The 23,665-nt window shown below is 42.3% G+C and overlaps 1 protein-coding gene and 1 pseudogene across 1 annotated transcript; one reads left to right on the forward strand and one right to left on the reverse strand.

Moving 5' to 3' along the window:
- The first annotated feature begins 1,115 nt into the window (after positions 1 to 1,115).
- LOC102822607 (chromosome unknown open reading frame, human C15orf57) lies at positions 1,116 to 8,258 on the forward strand. Its single transcript, XM_006831766.1, has 3 exons — positions 1,116 to 1,366; positions 4,501 to 4,657; positions 8,105 to 8,258. The coding sequence occupies exons 1-3, from the start codon at positions 1,123 to 1,125 to the stop codon at positions 8,241 to 8,243; spliced, it is 540 nt and encodes a 179-aa protein (XP_006831829.1). The 5' UTR covers positions 1,116 to 1,122; the 3' UTR covers positions 8,244 to 8,258.
- A 4,727-nt stretch (positions 8,259 to 12,985) lies between these two features.
- LOC102822994 lies at positions 12,986 to 13,398 on the reverse strand (annotated as a pseudogene).
- Between the last annotated feature and the right edge of the window lie 10,267 nt (positions 13,399 to 23,665).

Here is a 23,665-nt window from a genome sequence, read left to right on the forward strand (position 1 = left end):
ATAGGTCGCGGGTGTGATTCATACCACCTGGCCAGACCTTAAGGCCGAGTACTGTGGGCGGGGGTCAGGACAGCTGGGTTATCTGCGCGGTTCTGGACACCCTGCGAAAAAGAGGTGCAAGCCGACTTGTGATTTAGATGGGTTCACATGACTTCAAGCGGGAGATGGTGGAGCTCGTTTTGGCCCTTGGTTCACCTAGGGCCGCGGTGACATATTTGTCTCTTTTACTTCCGGGCCCTTGTAGCTGGCTAAAATTTCCTGAAATTGTTCAGACATTGCTTCAGGAAGTCTTTCTGATCCTAAAGATTCCTTCCTAAAAAAGATGTCAACCCATCTTATAAGCCTGTTGTTGTTAGGTTCCGACTCATAGCGACCCTGTATAGGGTTTCAGAGGCTGTAGATTTTTATGGGAATAGAAAGTTTCATCTTTCTCCCGTTCTATAAATCTTGATAGTTATAACCCACCCTTAGGCCGTATGCATATTTCCTTGGGTGACTTTCAGTATATTTTCCAAGCAGGCAGTGTGGTATTGGGTAAAAACTTCATTTTGGAGTAGCACAGGTCTGGTTTCTAAGCAAGGATATATCAGTAATGTGCTCTTGGGCCGCTGAGCCTCAGTCTCTTCATCTGTAAATGGTGAACATTATTTTCAGTGTTTCTATGAAAATATGAGCATGGGGCATATAAGCTAGTTTCTATATTTAATGATTCTCTCTGATCCACTTGTCACCAAGCACATGTACTGTCCTTATGTATATGGGGCTGTGCAAGACCATTATTTGTACCTTTTTGAAGACAGAGAATTTAATTGGCTGAGAACAAGGTGGTTGCATTTTAGAAAACTTTGGAGAAAGATGGAACTAATTGTTAATACTGGAAATGTCCTAGAAGTCCCATTTTTAAAGACAAATTTCATTATGAAAACAGCAGAACTAGAAGAGGAACCACATCCCTCCTTTGTCATGCTTTTATCTGTAATGTATGAATCTGTTGTGTTAAAAGAAACTTATTTAAAAATCTGTTACCTTCCTTCAATGGGTAAACAAATATGAGTACCATATACTTATTCTTAAAACTAGTCTTTAGTCACTTGCATTTCTATTTTTCAGCTCAGATTCCTAATGAAAATGTTTGAGAGTGTTGACTCTACAGCCACAAGATCTGGCCTGGATCTCTGGGCTGAAATCTGTTCCTGTATGCCAAATCCTGACCAAGAGGATGGTGCCAGCAATGCTTTCTCAGACTCCTTTGTGGATTCTTGTCCTGCAAGCAAAGGCCACAGGGAGGCAGCAGGCTTTGCTGTCCAGCCATCTCTACAACCTTGGGCCCCTTTGCAAGATTCAGAAGTATATTTAGCATCCTTAGGTAAGTTGTTATTAGATGCCATTGAATTTGTTCTGACTCATAGCGACTCTATGGACAACAGAATGAAACACTGCCCAGTCCTGTGCCATCCTCATAATTGATGTTAGATTGCAGGGAAAAAGATGTAACCACTTCCACAAAGATTTACAGTCTTAGAAATCTAAGAGCAATTCTACTCTGTCCTGTAGGTCACTGTAAGTCAGAGTCAACTCAGTGGGAATAGTTGGGGGTTTTTTCAGGTAAGTTTGATGGCTCTTTTTTAAAAAAAAAAAATAGAAGCTGGTTACTGGAAGCATATAAACAATCTGTTCCGTGAAGCCTGCTTTTTGATTCTTATTTTTATTTTTTTAACCATGCCACATGTATTTCTCAGATGTAATTTTAGGGCGTGTTTCAAGTTAGGTTGTTGAGAAAAGCTACCCTTTCTTTGCCCATCCCTTATAACAGTCTGTCACTTTTTTCCTCTGACTCTTTTGTCTAAATTCTGCTTACTTTCTTGGTGTTCTATAGAACCCTCTTGTCTAGTATTGGTGGCCCGTTTAATCAAATAGCTCAAAGGTGTCAAACCTTATGTCATCCTAAAGATCTATTATAATGGATTTCTGAGACTTCAATTTGAAAAACTGTCATGTTAAATAAATTGGTTGTTGGATTGGGAGCATATTAAAGTAAAATTTGTTTTGTCTCTTGTTAGCTATTTTATTTCACATCCCTGAGCACACCTTTAGAACTTTGTCTGTAGCCTTTAGGTTAAGCATCTAGACAGACTCCAAACACAAGAAAGAGATTAAGATTGCCCCAAGTTAGAAGAAAAGGAAATGCCAGTCTAGGGCAGTGATAGCCAATGTTTGCAACTGTGGTATTCTTTTATTATTGAACGTTCATGACACCTCTCCTTGTAACTCAAGAAGTGTTACAAAACCAAATGTGAGAATATTTGCAGAAGGAAAGGCAATTTGCAAAAGAGGGGATTTTGAGGAAGGGCAGAAAGTAGAGGCAGAAGAGAGCTTACATGATTGCTAAGAAATATCTTGGGAAACAATGGGATTTTGTTAATGTTGTTGTTGTTAAGTGCCATCGAGTCAGTTCCTACTCATAGTGACCCTGTATAGTGTTTCCGAAGACTGGCTGGTGGGTGTGAACCACCGACCTTGTGATTAGCAGTGTAGTGCTTATCTTACAGTGTCATACAGGACTCCTGTTAACAATGTACTGGGGAAAAAAGATAAGAAAAAAATACAGTTGGAGCAGTAGATTGAAAAAAAGTGAGGTTTTAGTGTGAAATTTGTGGATCTAATATGAAGCCAAGGAACCCTGGTAGCACAGTGGGTTACATGTTGAGCTGCTAAACACAAGGTCAGCAGTTTGAATCCATCAGCCACTCTGCAGGAGAAAGATGAAGCTTTCTGTTCCCTATAGATTTACTGCCTCAACAACCCTATACAGAGCCGCTCTGAGTTGGAACTGGCTCGAAGGCATGCAACAGCCACCACAGCAGCAGCAGCAGCAGCAGCAATATGAAGCCACCAAAGATAGGATGTGAGAGTAATGCCTATAGCTATAGCCAGTGGTTGAAAATGCTGTTTTGTGGAAGCCAGTGCATCTGTTTCATGATGATAAGGAGCAAAAGCAGTAGTCCGAGAAAGCTAAAAAACCAGATCCTTTGGCTGGTTGGTGCTATGTACCCAGGGGTTATAAGAGACTGTCATGAAGATGGTGATGATTTTGACTGGTAAAGACTGGTTCTGAAAGTTTAAACTTGACTGCTCCTTCCTGAAATCAGTTACAATGATTATCATTTCCTTCTCTGAGAAAAATAGGAGTGGCAGGTAGGTTTGGAGTATATAATAATGACTTCTATTTCTGCCTGCTCTACTCAGGTCAGTTTTGACCAGGGACTCTATACAGTTAAAGAGGGGGAAACCTTTTCTAGTGCAAAGCATCTTCTACTTTGACAACCAAGGACAGATGACATGAGGATTGTTTTTATTGCCAAATAAGCCTCGTTCAAAGAGAATTCACTGCAAAGGGCAACAGCAAAGAACTTAGCCAGTTAAACAGGAGACACACACAACTCTTTTCATCCTCAAAGAGATGATAAAGCTCTTCAAATATTTATCAAGTTATATGGTTGAGCTCTGTGGTGATAACTCACAGTAGTAAAAGTTCATTGTTTAGATCAGTGGATGCTAGCTCATGTGACTTGTTTAGAAATGAAAGCAGGTTTGCAAATCATAAAGTATCTTTTGGTTTTGGGCTTTAATGTCTATCCTCTTCCCTGTCTTTTTCCTCCCCACCCAAAAAAAGCCATAATTTCCTCAGGTATTATAGTTGGAGACTAAATTAAGGCAAAAGGTAAATGGTGAAACCCTTTCTTGTATTCTTCAAAAGGGGAAATGTGGTCTATAATTATACTTAAAATACAAAGAAGAGTAATTAAACATCGCCAGGCAGTCATATGGGCCATTCTCAAAGGGGTTGCAAGACATTTGTTTTTACGAGGCTCCATCATCCAGGCCAGAAGTTGAGCAACTTAGAAAAAAATTGTTAGGAAATGCTTTTTCTTTAATCAAGAATTTAATCACATATAGAGATCTTACTTAAAGGTCTCTTGCTACTGAATTCTCATCAAGTCAATTTTAGTGTCTAATGAACCATTAGATCGCTCATCATCTTCCCTGATTCTTTCTCATAAGGTTTGGAAATCATGTCATGTCACTGTAACAAAAAGAAAAACCATTTACTCCTCAGAGAGACCATTTCCCAGTAGTTGAGAAAAGATGATCGGATACACATGTCAAGCCAGGGAAAACAAGAATTCCTTAGAGAGACACATGCTGGGCTTCTGTGATTTCAAAAGAAAACATGCCATTGATTTATTTATGAAAACCTATGGGTTTTTCCCTTTGCTGGGGTTAAACATTTATCTGATACAATACAGAGTGAGCACATTGTGAATGAAAAAGCAAAATATGTTTGTTCCCCTCTATATGTTCTCCTTTAAAATTGAGCTGTTTTGTAGAGGAGGTGGATGCATCCATGAGCTGAGAAAATTTTAACTTGGCATTTTGCAATTTAGATTTAAATTTTATTTCCTATTCACGTTCCTTGTTAAGCTCCACTTCTTTCTTTAGAAAAGAAACTGAGACGAATCAAAGGTTTAAATCAGGATGTGACCTCCAAGGACATGCTTCAGACCTTGGCACAGGCCAAGAAGGAATGCTGGGATCGGTTCCTTCAGGAGAAGTTAGCGTCTGAATTCTTTGTGGATGGACTTGAATCTGATGAGAGGTAATTGATTCCCAGTCCAGTTCCAGGTGACAGTCTGTTTCACTGAGGACATTTCTTTTTCTCCAACGAATCCAGAGACATTGACATTTGAACCCTGATATTAGTTGATGTAGGCACTTCTCTAAAACTCAGAAATCACCCTTTGTGAGATTGATCTTTTATTTGCTTTCAGCTCAGTGGCAGATTTTTTTTTTTTTTAGTATTTTATTGTGAATTATATGATAGTTTACATGGGTGAACATTAGTTTTACAACCATTCTATCGTATATTGTATCACTGCCATGGTTATAATCCCCTCCATGCATCATCAACCAACCAAAGGGTATACCCTGCAAGCCTGCCCCCTACACTATCTGCCCCTCTCTCCTCCCCCCAGTCTTCAGCTCTCCCTCTCTGGATCTAAAGTCCCCAGCTGCTCCATTGCTCCACGTCACATGTCATTGTCTCTGCCTCTCAGTGGCAGATTTTTGAGAGCCGATATTTTTTCCCAAATGCCAATATCGTAGGATGGAGTCCTGGTGTGGCGCTGTGGGTTAATGCATTAGATTACAAAGTTGGTTTGGTTCACAATGTCAGTGATTCAAGCTGCAGACACCCAAGGTTGCTATGGGTCGGAACCGACTTGACGGCATTTAACAACAACAACAATACCCTGGTATATATATTGGTTGTAGAGTGAACAGAGTTGACTGTGTCTTCCTTTGAAAGTGTGTCTTTATTTTAAAGTATATAATTCACTTGAGAAACTAGAATTCCATCAACAGCTGGATCTATGTCTTCTTACATCTAATTCTGCATAGCTTTATAGAGCTTTTATAATATTGTAGTCATTCGGTAAATATGTATAGATAAATAACTTTATTAAGTATATGGTGTGATGCCATTGTGCTTTATGTCATGGGAGAGGGGAGACTGTAAGGAAGTTTTAGACCCATTTTTTTTTGTTGGGGAGAGAGGATATATACATATGTGTATGGTTAGATACAGATATGCCTAACTATATAATACAGCATAAGAGAAAAGTTGGCTTCATGAAGTGACAAAGTGCTTTGGGAATCGAGAGGTCATTGAGCTTTCCATAGGCTCTGCTGTTCATAGCAAGAAAGGTGCAGGACTTGAACAGTACCTATTAGTAGATAGGATGCAGAAAAGTGGAGAGGGCATTCTGCTACAGTGAGCAGTTGTTGTTGTTGTTATGTGCCGTGGAGTCGGTTCCGACTCATAGCGACCCTGTACAGTGTGCTTGATATTCAGGAAAGTGGCTGCCACTTAATACTTGAATGTTCTCGGGCAAATAACCTCTCTGAGCCTCAGTTTCCTTCTCTGTAAAGTGGGTGTAATAGCTCTTACTTCATAAGATGTGAGAATTAAATGAGTTACCACGTATGAAGTGCTTCAAACAGTGTCTGGCACATGGTAAGTACTATGTAAGTGTTAGTTATTATTAACATTATTCTTAACAGAATTTCAAGGGTAAGAAATTATTCAAAAGAAAAAGTTGGTACAGGGGGCTGAGGGAGTAAAAACCTAAATTTTAACAAAAGGTTTTGGGGTAATATGACATAGCTTAAAGTTGAAGCATACAGTAAAACTTACAAAAGCCAGAACCTACGTAAGGCGGAAACCTGTCAGAGAAGGAAAACACAGATCTTTTCCACTAAACAGAGAGCGATAGTCTCAAAGGCAGCAGCAAATTGGTATGATGACCCGGAAAAACAAGGCACTCCTATCTAGTTCTGGCTCTCACGGTTTTCACTGTATTAACTTTCACTGTATTAACTGCAGTGACTTTGATGAAGGTTTTGGTGTGGGAGTCATGGACAATATGGGAGTGAAACTTCATGGTTACATTTTACTTTTTGTTTTTCTAAGTACTTTCACTTACATTATCTCAGCTACTGCTTCAGTGTGCCCTGCCCTAGAGCCTACAGAAGGCAGTGCCTGATGAAAGGTCAGGCAACACCTGAGTTCAGAAGAGGATTTAAATTTTGTTCTTTTCTATCTCTAAAGGCTCAAGCTACCTGAGCTTCCAAAGGTTCAAACTAACTGAGCCTCCAACTGCCCAGACCTAGGAGGTTTGAAGCTACACAGATTCCTGACCCATTAATAACTTAGTTGTACTTACATTCTCTCTCCCCGTGAATATTTCCCTTTTCTCTGGTTTTGAGAAGAAAAGATGAAAATTTCTCCTGCATAATTGTCAAGTAGATTCCTACTTCTCTTTTTTGAAATCATTTAGAAACCAAGACTCAGGTTACTATTTCCATGTGTTTATCAATACCTGTGACACCTTTTCTATAAAAATAATATTACTAATTCTATGAAAAGTGTGATAGACCCTTGTCACACCTGTTTCCCTTTACCTGTGGGCATTAGAGTCAGTGGGTGGCTCTTGTTTGGATTTGTTCTGTCTGACTTACATCTGTGGAACTGCTTTGTGTGTGTGTGTGTGTGTGTGTGTGTGTGTGTGTATGGTATCTTTGTTCAGAGCAAGCATCAGGAAACAGTATATCTGCATTTATTTTCAAACTTCAAAGTTTATGCTTTAAACAATGGCCACTTTGTATTAGAATTGTGTGTCTCCATGTATATATTGAAGTCCAAGTTGGTGAATCCCTCCTGGTGTACTTTTTGAATGGCTGAGAAATCCAACTTCCTAACATGTAATTTCTCAAACAATGAAATTCCCCCAAACAGGTGTCTAAAAGTAGCCTGGTTATGGCTTTATGTCTTGTGTTGTTGACAAGCATAGAATGATATATACATTATGCCTAGTTATTTGTATTTTACTGTGAATGTATAATCACTTTAGAGTAGAGGATCCTGGGTACTTAAGGAAGGTAGGCCCCTCCCCAAAGATCCAGACAAAAAAGGTCGTCATTCCTTTGTAGGAAACATTTGCTGCTCAGACACTTCTATCTTAGAGACTTGCTGTAGGCTGAAACAAGCAAACAAACAAAAAATTACCCAGTGTAGGTAAATGCTAGGTGTATAATTGAGTCCCAGACTGTTTCAGGTATAAGAGATTTAAAGATGTCTAGGTTTCTGCCTCACTGATAATTTGGTATTTATTTGAGTGTTTCTACCCCTTGGCAATTTCCCTCATCTTCAGTTTTTAGGGGAAGGGGAAAAAAAAAACCCCAAAAAACAGGACTGAGGCATTTAGCTCCTCAGTTATTCTCAGCAAGCCTTCTGAGGCTCTGCATCTGAATGGGGCCTGGTGCTGCTTATAGCCCAAGTGCCCACTAGGGGGTAAATTACGCCACTGAGCTGCCAGGATGCACAGCTGTCAGAGTATCGCTGCTCTCTCTGTGTTCTCAGAGAAAAACAACTGTAGGAGGAAATTGGTGGTGGGTGGGTAGGCAGAATTTGAGTAACTGAGATGATCATTAAGTAATTAATCCTCCAGATCTAAGGCAGCCACCCTTTTCTCCTGCTCTTTTGTAGCACCTTGGAACACTTCAAGAGGTGGCTCCAGCCAGATAAAGTAGCCATCAGCACAGAAGAGGTCCAGTATCTGATTCCTCCCGAGTCACAGGTTGAGAAGCCAGAGGCTGGGGACCAGCCAGCTGCAGCGGAACAGTAAATTAAACGCGCACACGTAACAGCTGTCTTGGGCCCACAGGGAATGGTGGCAAGCTTGGCTTCAGCAACCAGGAGAATCTAGGATGGGAAAAGGCCCAAACATCTCTCCACAAAGCAAACAGCTGCAGTCCCTGAGGACATGTTTGGGGCTGGCATGTGTGACTGTCTTGGATGAAGTGACTGACCCAGTGCATGCAGGATCAATGAACTGTTTTCCTGTGCCTCACAGCTTGACTGAGCATTGATGCTGCAGGTTAGAAGTCTGCTAAGAAGCTAGTGAAGGACCAAATGTGGAAGTACTTGGAGAAACTGATGCCCTTGTGTATAATGTATAAGTTAAGTGAGCCATCATTTCTTGTCTCATCTGGATATTCTCTGCCTGAGTCCCAAGTATTTTCTCAGTAAATTTTCAAGGATGAATGGGGCTAAGGAGACTAAAGCCTGCCTCCTGAATCCAAGCCTGCCTAGAGCTTCCATAACAAGGTCATTGTAAATATAGTGACTGGGCTTTTCCTTTGTTTGACTTGTTCCTTGTAGGGAAAATGGGAAAAAGACACATGAAAGTGTGGGAGTTTAAGTGTGTATATGTCTATTTTTTATTTCATGCATGGTTCTCCTTCTTCCTCCTTCTGCACTTAAAAAGGACTAGATTCTAAATTAGAATTGTAAATAAGGTGTTAATGTTTGACACCACTCCTGAGTAGTTCCAAGTTTGTTCCCTGTGGCAGCATTCCTGGCTGAGGCTGAGTTTCCCTCTTTATCATGTTCTTGTTCAGTATGTGTCCACAGAGAGCTTTTCTCATCAGAATAGCTGTGTGTGGTCCCGGGCAGTGGGGCGGTAAAGGCAAACTCATGCCAGAGGAGCTTGTGACCTTTGCCAACCTCTTCTTTCTAGAATGTACTTTATGGCAATCCAAACCTTGATGCTCTGAGGATAGAATTCTGAGAACAGGGCTCCATGGAGGGGCTTCCTAGGTAATGGGTTCTAAATCCCTAATAGTGGGCACATTGACAATAAAAATCATCAGAGAGAATTTGCTCATTTATAAATCAAGCATATGCTATGTCCGAAAGGATGGGAGTTGATTCAGAATATGTAATGATATGAATATTTTGTTGTATTTTCCAGATACACTTTAATCTTTTTTCATTTTTTGTATTGGCTAATGGTGTTAGCTGTACTCCTACTAATTTCTATGAGTAGGATATTCCTTCCTACAGGACTGGAATGGACTTGACAGTATACAACAAAGCAACAACTACCTGTGGCAGACAGAGTGGGCTTCCATGATACCTGGGCTCTTAGAAGGAGCTAGAATGCTGATGATATCGGGCCCAGGACCCAGCTTGGAGCTGCCATTTCTACCTGGGTTCAGATGCCAGACCTCACCCTTCCTATAGAGCCATCTGATGACTTTCAGTTGGTGGATAGGTTTCTTTAAAAATAAACAAACAAAAAGAAAATGAAGATTTTTCTTCTCCGTACATGATAAACAAAAACATTTATTAACAACAATTTAAGAAAAAAAGCAATGAGGTCCCAATACACTCTCCCAAAGAGCAGCTGGCCATAGGGTGGTAACAGAATGTTTCTGTTCCAGAAAATAGTGTTTTGATAGTTAAGGTAAAATTCTACTTTCATCTTTTCACTATATTCTATTTTCTATGTCAGAAAAACAAAATCTAATATGAAAAGGCAGGGAAATTATTTGGAGGCACTTAAAAAGAAGTTGTAGGACTGAAAGACTTTGTTGTTGATAAGTGCCGTTGAGTCAGTTCCAACCCATAGGGGCCCTGTACAGGGTTTTCAAGGAGTGGATGCTGAGCTTGAACCGCCGACCTTGTAGCTCAAACCAAATTTGCTGTCCAACGCATTAACCCGCAGCACCACACCAGGACTCCACACCATTTCAGACTTCAGACCCTCATAGAAGCCTGAATGAGGTGTAAGGAAGGCCCCTAGTCTCCAGCCACATTTTCACTTCAACATTCAATAGGTCTCCAGTGAATTGTAACTATGTTGGTTTAGAGGTGACAACTGAAGTGATGGTTCTAAAAAAAAATGAAACTCCATTCACCAAAAACAAGCTTAATATTAGCTCACAAAACCAACTTAAAGATTTAACTTACACTATTGAAGTGGCAAGGAGCTCTGGTAGCATAGTGGGTTATGAATTGTACTGCTAACCACAAGGTCAGCAGTTCAAATCTACAGAAGAAAGATGAGGCTTTCAGCTCCCATAAAAATTTACAACCTCGGAAATGCTATACAGGGTTGCTATGAGTTGGAATAGGCTCCACATCATCACCACCACCGTTGAAGTGGCACTAAATTTGAAACCAACAGTTTTGGGTGCTCTTTACCTGTCTTGTAGCTTACTGTGTGATTATAAATAAATGATTTATTTATACTTCAAATCCTTTTCAGTAATTAGTACTAACCATAAGAAAGACATAAAGCCAAATTTTACAACAAAATGTGCAAAGATCTGGAATCAGAAAACCAAAAAGGAAGGACACACTCAGCATTTCTCAACCTGGGGGAACTGAAGAAAAAATTCAAGCCTCGACTTTCATTATTGAACAATCCTCTGGACAAATTATTGAATGATGCAGAAAGCATCAAAAGAAGAAGGAAGGAATACATAGAGTTACTTACCAAAAGGAAATGGTTAATGTTCAACCATTTCAAGAGGTAGCATATGATCAAGAGCCATGATACTGAAGGATGAAGTCCAAGGTGCATTGAAGCAATTGGCAAAGAACAAGGCACCAGGAATTGATGGAATACAAATAGAAATCTTTCAAGAAAGTGAGGCGGCGCAGGAGGCACCCACTCATGTCTGCCAAGAAATTTGGAAGACAACTATCTGGCCAACTGGTTGGAAGAGATCCTGTATTTGTGCCCATTCCAAAGAGAGGTGACCCAACGGAATGCGTAAATCTTCGGACAATCTCTTTGATATCCCATGCAAGTAAAGTTTTACAAAAGGTAATACAAAAATGGCAGCAAGCATACAATGACAGAACTTCCAGAGGTTCAAGCCAGAATCAGAAGAGGCCATGAAATGAGGGATATCATTCCTGATGTCGATGGATCTTGGCTGAAAGCAGAGAATATAAACCTGTGCTTTATTGACTATGCAAAGGCTTTCGATTGTGTGGATCATGGCAAGTTATGGACAACATTGCAAAGTATGAGTATTCTGAACACTTAATTGTGCTCATGAGGAATCTGTACCTGGACCAAGAGGCAGTTGTTCGAACAGAACATGGGAACACTGAAATTAAGAAAGGTGTGTGACTGGGTTGTATTCTTTCACCATACTTATTCAACCTGTATGCTGAGCAAATAATACGAGAAGCTGGGTTCTATGAAGAAAAACGTGGCATCAGGATTGGAGGAAGACTCAGTAACAACCTGTGATATTCAGATGGTACAACCTTGCTTGCTGAAAGTGAAGACAGTTGTTGTTATGTGATGTGGAGTCGGTTCGGTCTCACAGTGACCCTGTACAGGGTTTCTGAGGCTGTAAATCTTTACAGGAGCAGAAAGCCTCATCTTTCTCCTGTGGAACAGCTGGTAGTTTTGAACTGCTGACCTTGCGGTTCACAGCCTGATTCATAACCACTATGCTACCAGAGCTCCTAAGAAAGACAGTTTTGGCCCAAAATTCTGGTCTGCTCTTTTGACCCTGGAAACGTTAAAGAATTCCAGTTGGGCACCCCTAAAATTATTAAAATTTGTGAGTTGAGAAAGCCTTTTTTAAAAAAAATTTTATCACTTCTAATGATCTTCCTTCCTTAAATGCTTAATGAAACAGAAAGAGCAAATGGAGCAAGATTTAGTGCTGAGCCTTAGTGTTAGGGTGGGGTAGTATTACCAGCAAGGGTAAAGCAGTAATGACTTGACATTATGCAGAGGTCAGGTTGGAGCTAGGGACATAAGCTAAGACTTCCACTGTTCTCTTCTAGTTCATGAACCCCAGAGCCCTGGCCAGGTCAGTGCTGGAATGGTATAGGCTTGCATCCAATACTTGCTCCCGAAATAGGTTCTGGATATAGGGACAGCAACATCCCACCAGCTGTTGCCAATGCGCTTGCCCAGGCAGGTTTGCCCAACAGGACTGCTTCTGGAAAAGGAAAAAGGAAGATGCCTTGAAGCCACTTCCTGGCCCTGTTTTTGACTCAGTCCCCCCACAAGACAGAACAGCCTCAGCAACATGAAACAGTAGCATTTTACTGAAAATTCCAAACTATCCCAACCAACACTTAACAACAACATATATCTATATCTATATAGATATATAAATAATAGAGGCTTGCATCAAAAATGTAATTTATGACCAAAAGACTTCATTTAAGTAACTGAACACTGGATCCTTTTGGTATTCACGCTCCACTTTTGAAAAAAGGTAATTCCTTGAGATTTTAATGTTTTTGCTCCCCATGGTGGGAATAGTACATAAAGAAATCCTTTCAACTGCAGAAAGGGCATTGAAAAGTCTTTTTCATAAATAACTATTATCAGTCCAAATCATTTTCAAGAAGACCCTAGGGAAGATGATCATTTAGTTTTCCTCCCATTTTTTCTTTTAATGGTCCATTCAATTTGTTGTTGTCCTCTCCTGTGAAATGGTTGAAAAATTAAATTCAGCACCTTAAAAGATCCTGTGGAGTTGTTGTTGTTGTTGTGCAAAAACAACAACAACAAAAAAACCCATAGTCATGAACACCATTCACTTAGCCACAAAGTGCTTTGCTGTTATTTGACATTAACTCAGATGGGAATTCAGAATTCAGAAGCCTGTAAGGACAAAATACTAATGTCTGTGTTGAGGGTAGTCAGCGGCATTCTGGAGGACTGGTTTTGCTCCGGCTTCTGGTGGTGAAGGCTGGCAATAGTGGGCTGCAAATCCAGGGCGATCTGCAGATCCAAGATGTAGTCTATGATGTGATGCAGGATTTCTATCTTGCTCACCTTCTTGTTCTGGGGCATGCTGGGCACCAGCTCCTTGAGCTTGGAGTAACAGTCATTCATATTGTACAGAAGACTCATTGGGTTGTCCACCGGGATTTTGTTTCAGGAAATACCCAGGTTGTGGTCCGAAAGGCTGTTATTTCCTAACAGACCTCACTGGACTGAATGCTTTCATGTTGAATGTGGGTGAAAAGAAAAAATGCACTAAAAAGGGAGCGAATTACCCTGGAGTTCAAGCCACCTCCCCCGCCTGCTAAACTACCTCTACTCTGCAATAAGATCACCTCAGAGTCTCCATGACCTTTTAATTCCATTTTCCCACCAACTGTTTGAAGCCCCCTTGTACAGTGTGACATGGACATTCTTTCATGTTATTCTGTATCCTCTCCTTTTGAACCTGAGAAGATCTTTATAACGGTGTCACCTTAATAGTGGTGGTTAAGTGCCATCGAGTCAGTTCTGACTCATAGTGATCCTATATAGGGTTTCAAGCAGTGGCTGGTGGGTTTCAACCACCCACCTTGTGGCACACCAAAATGTCTTAACAGAGTATAGAAAAAATGATGTAACTTCCAAGGCTAGATCATAAAAGGTGATACAACTTCCACCTGGCTTGCTCTCTCCTGTGCACCTTGAGAATCCTGAGCCAACATTAAAGAAATAAAGCCACCCTGAAGTCAGTCACAATACTGGAGAGGCTAGAGAGAGAGAGAAAGGTACTCAGGGAGTCCCAGTTCCAGTCCCCAGTTGTTTGAGTCTTCCCATCCCAAGCATTAGACATCTAAATGAGTGAAGCTTCAAGTAATTCCAGCCCCTAACCAAGTCACCCCAACTGACACGTGAGTAGACCAGAGATAAGCTAGCCCTGCAAAACCCTGCAGATTGATGAGCCAAAGAAATGTCATGGTTTAAACCACTAAGTTTGGGTTGGTTTGTTACTTAGAGAATGAATATACCATTGTATAGGTTTCAGATTTTGTATAGTTAATTTCAAGTACTTCTATTGTGCAGTGCCTTCTAGTTTCTGATGTTTACAGAATTGTAATAATTATTCAGGCTACAATATGGAGAGAAGAAAAACTAGATGCTTGGCATCCATTGTAAGATCGTTACAGTTGTCCAAGAAAGAGATGGTTGTGACTTATGCGCATCTATTCCATGAGGATGTAGAAAGCTGTAACAAAATGTCACTTCTACTCTAAAATGAGAAAAAGCTATAAACAAAATGGAGTCTTGGTGTGGCTCTGTGGGTTAATGCGCCAGACTGCAAAGCCATTTGAACTGTAAAGTTGGTGGTTCAAGCTCACCAGTCACTCCTCAGAAACCCTACACAGGATCGCTATGGATCAGAACCGACTCTACAGCACTTAACAACAACATAAGCAAAGTAGAGCTTTTCTTGAGCTCATTAGAAAACAGACCACAAGGCAATCAATTACATCTCCTCCAAGAAGAGACAGGGACACATGAATACATTTCAACTTTGGCAGAGCATGGAAGATGTGACTGTCATACAAGTAGGTAAGAAGAAACCAACAAAATTAAAAACAGTGTAAGGATACATGTAGACTTTTGTGACAGTTTAGACTAGTTGGTGGCTATTCCACTCAGGAGAGTTTTGTACTCACAGAAAGCATTTTTCTTCCTCTGGTCATTCATGGAAGCAGGGCAGAAGAAAGAGTAGTCTTTCTTTGGTGGTGCAGACATACAGGAGTTGATCAAGGCAGCTGCTGGGGGAAAGACAAAATGTCTGACCTGTTTGCTTGATGAGCAAAAAAAAATTTAAGTAACCAAGAGAGAGGCAACCAACCCTTGCTTTGGGAAAGCAATGCAGAAAAAACACTCATCTTGTTCCTCATGAGGGGTAGAAACTTTGCCCTTCTTGGATACAGGCAAAGATCGATTGCTGGGGCAGGATAGAAGTATGAATCCTCTATCCCAAGAGGAGAAGCAGGAAACTGTCTTGGACTAAAGAGTCAAACAAAGGTCTGTTTTATTGGTTAAAAGTCAGGAACTCTGGCCTGCTCAAAATCAATCACAGATATAAGGCAGAGTTTACTTATCATGAGGAGAAGAGGAAAGAAATACATAGACAGTTCTAAACTCAGAAGCATAGGACCTGCCTCAGACTGAAATTGATCCAGGACAACAGAGAAGTGTTTCTTTTCTGTAGACTGGAATGATAGGACAAAGTCACAATTGTAATAGGGCTAAATGTGAGGACTGAAAAATTAATGACACAAGTAGAGAACAAAGTCAGTTCTAGTGACAGGAACAAGACTCTCAAACTACCTTAAGTCATAAGGGGACATTAATTGGGATGGAGAGACGTGGCGCTGACCTCAAGATCAGCTGGATCCAAACACTATCTTCAGTCTCCACTTTCTGTCACTATTGACTCTCCTCTGTATGTTGGTCTAGAACAGATCTCTGGGTTTATTACACCCAGTTCAGCAACTCCAGAGGGAAGATAGAGCTCTTCCTTCCAACTCTGTAATAAATCCTAGGGAAAGACTCTGGTTGGCCTGACTTGGATCACACTCATCCTTGGACCAAATCCTATGACCAGGGCAACAGGATACTTCCATTGTCTGGAACTTGGTCATAGGCTCAAACCTGTGGCTATGGGTACACAGTACTGTGCTTGACAAGGTGACCAGAGCTGTATGATAATGGGAAATGAAGCAAGTTTGCTATTACCTGAAGAAAGGGAAACATGATACTGAAAACCAAAGTGACAAATATTTCTTGTCTTAACAGTTCAATAGAGGGAGCAGTGTGGTATAGCTGCCAAAAAAGTTATACTTTTAGAAATCAATAGTGGAAATATGCTTGGAGCCATTGTTGTTACTGTGTGTCATTGAGTTAATTCCAATTTACAGCGAGTAACCCTAAAGGTCAGAGTAGAAGTGCCCCATAGGGTTTCCAAGGCTGTAATCTTTACAGAAGCAGTCTGCTATATCTTTTTCCCATGGAGGATTGGAGTCACTAACCTTCAGCTAGCATCTAAGCACTTAACTACTGCATGTCCAGTAACAGGAAACTCACTCCCTTTCACAAGGCAGTCCTGTCCATTTTGGATAGCTATTAGAAAGTTCTTGTAGGGTTGCTATGAGTCAGAATTGATTTGGTGTCACTGGATTTGGCTTTTTTTCTGTTTGTTTGTTTGGTAGAGGTGTTTAAAGCAGATGTCAGAGAAGCTAGAAGGGATGCCTGCATTGACAGAAAGTTGCATCAGGTAGCTTGTGAGGTCTTTTCCAGTTGTAAAGTCTATGGTTGTTCACTAGAGAACCCTGGGGGCTCACTACAAGTATGTCAGCCTTGGCCCCCCACATCTGGAAGAGAGAGCTGGTGAGCTCTCCTTTCCCCTCTCTAGATTATAAATAAAGGGTTCCTTCGCACAAATACCTGATCTATCTACAAGCAATCAGAGTCAGAGTTCGAGGACCTCCAACAGTCTTAGCCCAGTCCTGTGGGACAGGCTGTTGGGCTCGGAAGACCACAGAAAGGTGGATTCCTCATGAGCCTTTATGCTATTTCATGTTCTCTTAAAACATACCATGGGACAAGGCCTTGATTAGAGTCAGTTTAGAAGATGAGCAGGAGTGAGGGAGAAAGGGGAATGAGACAGGGAAGAGTGCTTTGAATGGGTGGGTCCTCTGTGGCTAATTAGGGCTCAGTCCTTTGGGATCACTTTATGAGACTATAAAAATCACAACTCAGAATATCCCCCACAGAATAAAGGCATAATCTAGGATATTAATCCACTGATACCCATCCCTCATTGAAATTTATCCCATGTGGGTGGAGAGCCTCTGTTGTTTCTAGGCTGTCCAGCAGTGGTTGAGGAAAACCCTCAGAGAAGGAGAGAGGTAGGAGGCTGTCAGCAGCCCAGGAATTGTCCATTGCAGCAGAGGTGGGCTGAAGGGACATGGGGTGAGGCATAATAATATCTTCCACAGTCCCTTCTCCACCTATTCTAGGAGCAATCAATGTATGACCTTTGATTTTCCAGTCTCTGTGGCGCAGTGTGTGGGGTAATTCTCCCCATTACATTAATTCATCCCTGCTTTGTCTGAGTGTCCACCCACAGCTCTCTTGGGTTCAAGTCTCTTCTGGGCCCAACTTCCTCATTGGGCTCACAGGGATGAGGTCACCAGGGCAGTTGACTCTTGAGGTTGGTACCTGTTCCATTCTATACCCACATCTGAACTTTCAACATGGTTATAGTAGGAGCCCTGACTTCATTGCCCTATCTGCACTGTTATCAAGTTCAAGACAAATCAAAGGCTGGATGAGCTCAAGTTTTCTGTGTTAATGGTCTAATTGTTGGCTCCCAGTATAACAATGCTAAGAAGAATGACCAGGAATCTGAAGATCCTGAGAAACCTCCCTCAAAGCCTTAAAGACACTTCAACTTATTGCACTAATGTTGGAGGCAGGGTTCCTGGCCAGGCTTAGAGAACCAATCCAAGCTGGCCAATCCACTCTGTTACTTCTCCTCCAGGCTGCCTTGGTCAGAGCTCTGAGTCCATCTGTCTCTCCCTTCCTCTTACCCTTTTACTCCATACTCCTTTTAGGTACTCACTGTCTATCCAGCCTGACTCTCTTCTTTCACATTAATTCCCTCCAAGGCCTTCATCCTTTCTGCCATTCAATCTTATTATTCCCTATAAATTTGCTTCATTGATACCATTCCTGCTCAATGTGCTGATGCCCAGTTTGCCTCCCAGGAGAGACAAGCTGAGACTAGATACTGATGATGAGTTTGAAGTAAAATGAAACCAGTGGGTCTGACCAAATAGCTGCCTCCATCCTGGTGTGGTGCTGTAGGATCAGCACTGAACTGCTAACCTTAAGGTTGGCAGTTCAAATCCACCAGCTGCTCCTTGGAAGCTATACAGGGTTGCTATGAGTCAGAACTTAGCAACAATAACAACAGGGCAAGGAAGTGTGGTGTGTGTGTGTATGTGTTGGGGCAGAATTCAATGTTACTATTATTAGATTGGAGTTCTGTTGTGGTGCTGTGGGTTAATGCACTGGACTGCAAAGTTGGTTTAAACTGCAAGCTTACCAGCTGCTCCTTGGAAACTCTATACATGTTTTATATGGGTTGGAACCAACTTGATGGCAGTTAACAACAATTATTAGCTTAAGGCACAACCCCTCATAAAATGGTAAATGTTGTCCAGCTAGAGAAAGAGCCTGGCCAGCCAATCAATTCAGACCTTTCTGAACCTCAGAGAGGATGAAGCAAAGAGAAATCTACTGGATCCCAACTCTGCTCAGAAACAAGGTATTTCCCTGGGACAGGGCACCACTGGGTGGTGAGAGCTGTCCTTCCATCATTGCTCTCTGGCCTCAGCCTTTCCTCATTATTTATTCAGTCTGAAGTGCTTTCTCTCTCTGTGTCATCATGGGATGCCTGCGCCTTGCCTTGTCTCTCTTTACTACTTCCATCTTATTATTTTGCTTCATTCATTCCTCAGCCCTGTGTTGCCAGGGCTCCCTCACAATCTTAACTTTCCTATGGTCTTCTCAGTGCCCCTAAGTATGATTATTTCTCTTCGTCAGTGTGTGCATCTCTGTCTTGACCTGTCTTTTTTTCTGTGTCCCTGTCTGTCCACATTCCCAGAGGCCCTGTTACTTGGAAACCTCTAGCAGGAGTGCTTTTCCAAGAATGGAGCCTGGGACAGCCACCCTACACATTGCTCTGAGGAGCAGGCTAAGGACTTTTCCAGCCCAGCAGTTGTCATGGTAACAGCCTGGGCGGGCCAACCAGGGGACGTGTGGAACCACATGGGCTTGACCTTTCTGTGGGTGTCAGGTTTGAGCGGGAGCTGGGAAAAACCAGCAACAACTCTTTCCTTCTGCCCCAGCCCTCAGGGCTTCTGAGCTGGGTTGAAAGGAAAGGGAGAAACTAAGAACTGGGACAGTTGTCAATAGAGTGAAAAGGAGAGGCAGAGGCTTAACAACAGCAGGCTAGATCTAGAGAAACTATGGGGAAAGAGGGACAGGCACACACACACACACATACAGGAGTTCCCAGTTCCATTGTGAACAACCTGCCAAGGGCACTACACATCATTCCTGGAGGCTCTTCCCCAGCTAGCAGTTCGAGTAGGTGGTAATTAAAGGTCAGTTCTCCACACCCAGAGCTCCCCTCCAGACTTCTTCAGATCAAATGTCACATTTTCCATATTGCAAAAGCCTTTATTGCACTAAGGGAAATATGCTAGAATTAAAAAGCCAAATGATTATTTAAAAATAGAAGTACTATAAATGCAAAAGTCCAAAGAAAAACACTCAAAATAAAAGGCATTCCAATCCTCCCTTCACTTCACCCAGCCCTGAATGTTCCTCTACCTTTCTTCAGTTGCCTGCCACATAGTAGGGAGAGATGGGACTGGACCCTGTGACCATTTCTCTAATGAGGACACAAGAAGGGAAGTCCAGCCAGGGGCTCAGAGCACAGCTCTTTCTCCCTACCCAGACATACCAGTGAAGAAGACTTATTTCTCTACAAGCTCCATTCTGCCACTTCACTTTCTCCACTTGGGACAGAGGTGCCCACAGCTGTCCTACTAACCCTATGACTCCTTAAGGATGACCTTAAGTTAGCTCCATGGAGAACATAGCTTCCCTGGGGATCCCAATTTCAGATTTTCAAATCATGGTCATACAAGAGATCTAGCCTTCTGGGATACACTGCTATGGAAAACAAGACCCTAGACTCAGAATGGAAGGCAAAGTCTTATTGTTTACTGGAAATCTACATTTAGGAAAGAAATGAAGGGGAACACTCACCAGCCAAAATGTGGTGACTTAAGCCACAAGTATTATGAATTTTCTCTCAGTTATGAAACTACAATCTGCAGTTCCATTGGAATGCAGTTGCTTCTGGTCATCCAGGGTAGGGATCCTGTACCATGCAGATCAGGAAAAGGAGGCCTCGGGAAGCTCTGTAGGAGAAGGACAGCAGACCCTGTGATCATAAGACATTGTTGTTGTTATGTGCCCTTGAGTCAGTTCCAACTCATAGCAACCTTGTATAGGGTTTCCGAGGCTGTAAATCTTTACGGGAACAGAAAACCTCATCTCTCTCCCTCTGAGAGGTTGGTAGATTTAACTGTTGACCTTTAGGTTAGCAGCCCAACTTGTAACCTATTATACCACCAGCGCTCCAAAAGTTAGCATGCTTCAAAAAGGTTATTGGAAATGAGTGCTGATTACATACATTTGAAAGTTGTTGTTAAGTGCTGTGGGGCCAGTTCTGACTCATAGCAACCCTGTACAGGGTTCCTGAGGAGCAGATGGTAAATTTGAACAGCCAACCTTGCTGTTCACTGACCTTTTAGTCCAGTGCATTATTCCACAGCACCATACCAGGATTCCGTATTTCAAAGTAGTCACAGTATTTTGAACATCCACCATTTTTGAGACTTTAACTATTCCCTCTCTATCTCACAGATTCTCTAACTCCTGTTCAGGAGTTGATCAGCATTATATTCTCGTTTTGCCCTAAAGACTCATCTGTGGATAACTTCCCTGGGGACAGAATAGGTTCTGAGAATAGGTTCTGGGAAACTTCAGCTACCTGTGTACTCTGGAGGAGTAGGAAGAGGTCAGGTAGGCCTCTGTGCCTTCCTTCCCACCCCACCTCCACCCCTCCACACAAGGCCCAGGCTCCACTTGGGGCTTCAGGACACAGGCTCACACATAATTCCACACAATTCATCTGTTCCTGAGTAATTGTTCTTAAGTACCTTTGAGTTGGTTCCGACTCAGCAATCCTGTGTAGAGTTTCCAATGAGTGGCTGGTGGGTTGGAAGTGCCAACCTTGCAGTCAGCAGTCCAGTGCTTATCCTAGAGCACCACACACCAGGACTCCAGTGGAACTCAGGAATGGACTTGAGCCCAGTGTTTAGTCCCTCCCTTTATGGTGTGCCTAAGCCCCTGCTTCCAACTCTGCCCTTTCTCCATCAGCCCTTCCAACTCAGCACCTGGAGCTGGGACAGCTCCCCAGGGATTTTGCTAATGTCTCAGGAAGACCACCCAAAGCCTGAAGTGGTGTCAGTTGGAGATGTGGGTCAGTTTAGCAATTGCTCCTTCCAGGACTGAGACACCTGATGTTTTCCCTCAAATTCATCCCCCCTCTCTCCACTTACACTCAAATTCATCCCCCCTCTCTCCACTTATATTCTGGAGAGAATCCTGGCTGCTCACAGAGCTAGGACAGGCCACCTACTACCTCATGCCCCATGATTTTGCTCATTCTATTCCTTTTGCTAAAAACACCATCTCCTTTCTACTTCATGGCTCAACACAAATGCCACCAACAAATTTTCCTCAATTTGTCCTCGATTACCCTGTGCTCCATACAGCTTCCCACTTACTGCCATTATAGCACACATTCCATGGTACAGGCATGCCTCTATTTTCATATTTCCCTCCCCAATAAAGAGTGTGCTTTCTGAAATGAACTAGGATATACTGGCCTCTGGATTTCCAACACTCAGCTCAGTGTCTCTCCCTAAGCATTTATTATTGTTGTTGGCACTCACCCTGTGAGAACCTAGGGTGTTAGCAGGAGAAGATTTGAGGCTCCCCAGAGACAATGGGTATGTTGTGTGCTGTCAAGGTAGTTTAGGCTCATAGTGACCCTTTAAGACAGAGTAGAACTGCCCACTAGGTTTTCCTAGACTGTGATCTTTATGGGAGCATATTGTCAGATTTTTTTCTCCCTTGGAAAATTGCTTAACCATTGTAATTCACGAGCAATGTTATGCCTCTCCCTTCCTTTTTAGACCACAGCCCCACCCTGCTGCAGGTCCTGTTGTTCCAGGCTGGGGACTCCTCACATCTGAGAAAATCCTGACTTGACCCATTGGTACCCATAGGATGGAACAGCAGCTCCTGATTGGTATCTGGATGCTCTTCTAGAACCCTGGACTATCTCCTGTGATTCCCTCATCCCTTGACTTTACCATCCCCCTTGCTGCTCTAAAGAGGGCCCTGGAGAGTAGGCTCAGAGTGGGGAGGAGGGTTGGGGAGCATCCTTCCTGCTTTCCCTCTCTCCCCTCCTCCTGGCTAGCTGCAGCTGTGCTGCGTGATGTGGAACTGAACACAGTCTTAATTACCTCTCAGCCCTGCTCATTATTGCCTCTGGAAGTCAGAGAAGCCTCAAGTTAGGAAGCTTTGAACACAGTAGAGACCAGTGCCCCAGGTCTTCTGGGTGATAGCTAGTCCCACTTTTCTTGGAACGGGTCTGTGTGAGGATCCCTTTTTTGGCCTCCAAAGGGAGATGAGCCCTCTCTGGGAGTAGGAAAGGCTGGAGGTGGGGTGGAGAAAGGATGAGTAGGAGGGTGGGGAGGACAGAAGAGGCCCTTTGTGGGCTCCTGCTCTCACTCTGGTGTGGTGGAACTCGTGGAACTCCACTGCAATCAGAGAATGATGAGCATGTGATTAAGTAAACCAAATGCCCTCAAATTCAGATACACTGATGACCTACCTGCCTGTGAAGGGATTTAAGCAGGGAGCTGGGTACATTTTCCAGCCACTCTCTCTCTCTTTTTTAGTGAAAAGGAATAAAGAACCACAAAGTGCCTGAAGACTGAGCAAAAGAAAGTTGAGAGGGGGAGAGGAAATTATAAAACCATAAGCCCGATTTCAATATCTGGAAAAACTTTCTCATATATATCAACTTGGAAACATCCTAGAAGAGCAAATGAGATAATGCACATGAAAGCACTTTTTGAACTGTAAAGGGCTTTAGAAATATCAGGTGTTATTATGCAATATTTCTGCTCGGTGCAGACTATAAAACAAATGCTACCGGGAGGCTTGAAATTTATGATAATGGCTCTTCACCCACAAGGTATTCACACAATTTGGACTGTTTCATTTAATTAGTCACTGACGCTCACATAGACTACTGCAGAAGCCTTCTGAGTGGCCTTCCCACCTCTGAATCTTCCCCCATTCAATTCACCTTATAGGCTACTGCCATATTAATATTCCTGATGCATAGATCAGATCAAATACCTGAAATGAGGCCTCTTGCTGACTGCCACAGAGCTTCAGTCCTTGGCTTAGCTGTCAAGATCCCTCCAAATTTAGTTCCAAATAACTTTTCTGACCTTATTTCTCTCTTTTCATCCTGGCAAACATGGGTTTAGGAAGACCAAATCACTTGTCCAATACCATACAACTACCAAGTTTCAGATCCTGAAATCAAGCCCTGAAACCCAGACTTCAAAACCAATACTTTCTCTGGCTTGTCACTTTTTTACTTTGATGGATGTAGCCTGCATAAAACTCTCTCTGTTCATTGGAAACATTTTCCAGGACCAATTCCCAGGAGCAGGATTATCAGGTCAAATGACATGAGTATTTTTATGGCTGTGTGAGTTGATACAATGCTTGGCAAAGGGGGTAGAGGG

Source organism: Chrysochloris asiatica, unplaced genomic scaffold, assembly GCF_000296735.1.
Source record: "Chrysochloris asiatica unplaced genomic scaffold, ChrAsi1.0 scaffold00004, whole genome shotgun sequence".
NCBI classification, from domain to species: domain Eukaryota; kingdom Metazoa; phylum Chordata; class Mammalia; order Afrosoricida; family Chrysochloridae; genus Chrysochloris; species Chrysochloris asiatica.

Excerpts from the sequence above, each read along its gene's own strand:
- LOC102822607 (XM_006831766.1), top strand. The coding sequence starts at position 1,123 with ATGAAAATGTTTGAGAGTGTTGACTCTACAGCCACAAGATCTGGCCTG. Across the intron at positions 1,367-4,500 it reads AGTATATTTAGCATCCTTAG|AAAAGAAACTGAGACGAATC; the intron begins GTAAGTTGTTAT and ends TTCTTTCTTTAG. Across the intron at positions 4,658-8,104 it reads GGACTTGAATCTGATGAGAG|CACCTTGGAACACTTCAAGA; the intron begins GTAATTGATTCC and ends GCTCTTTTGTAG.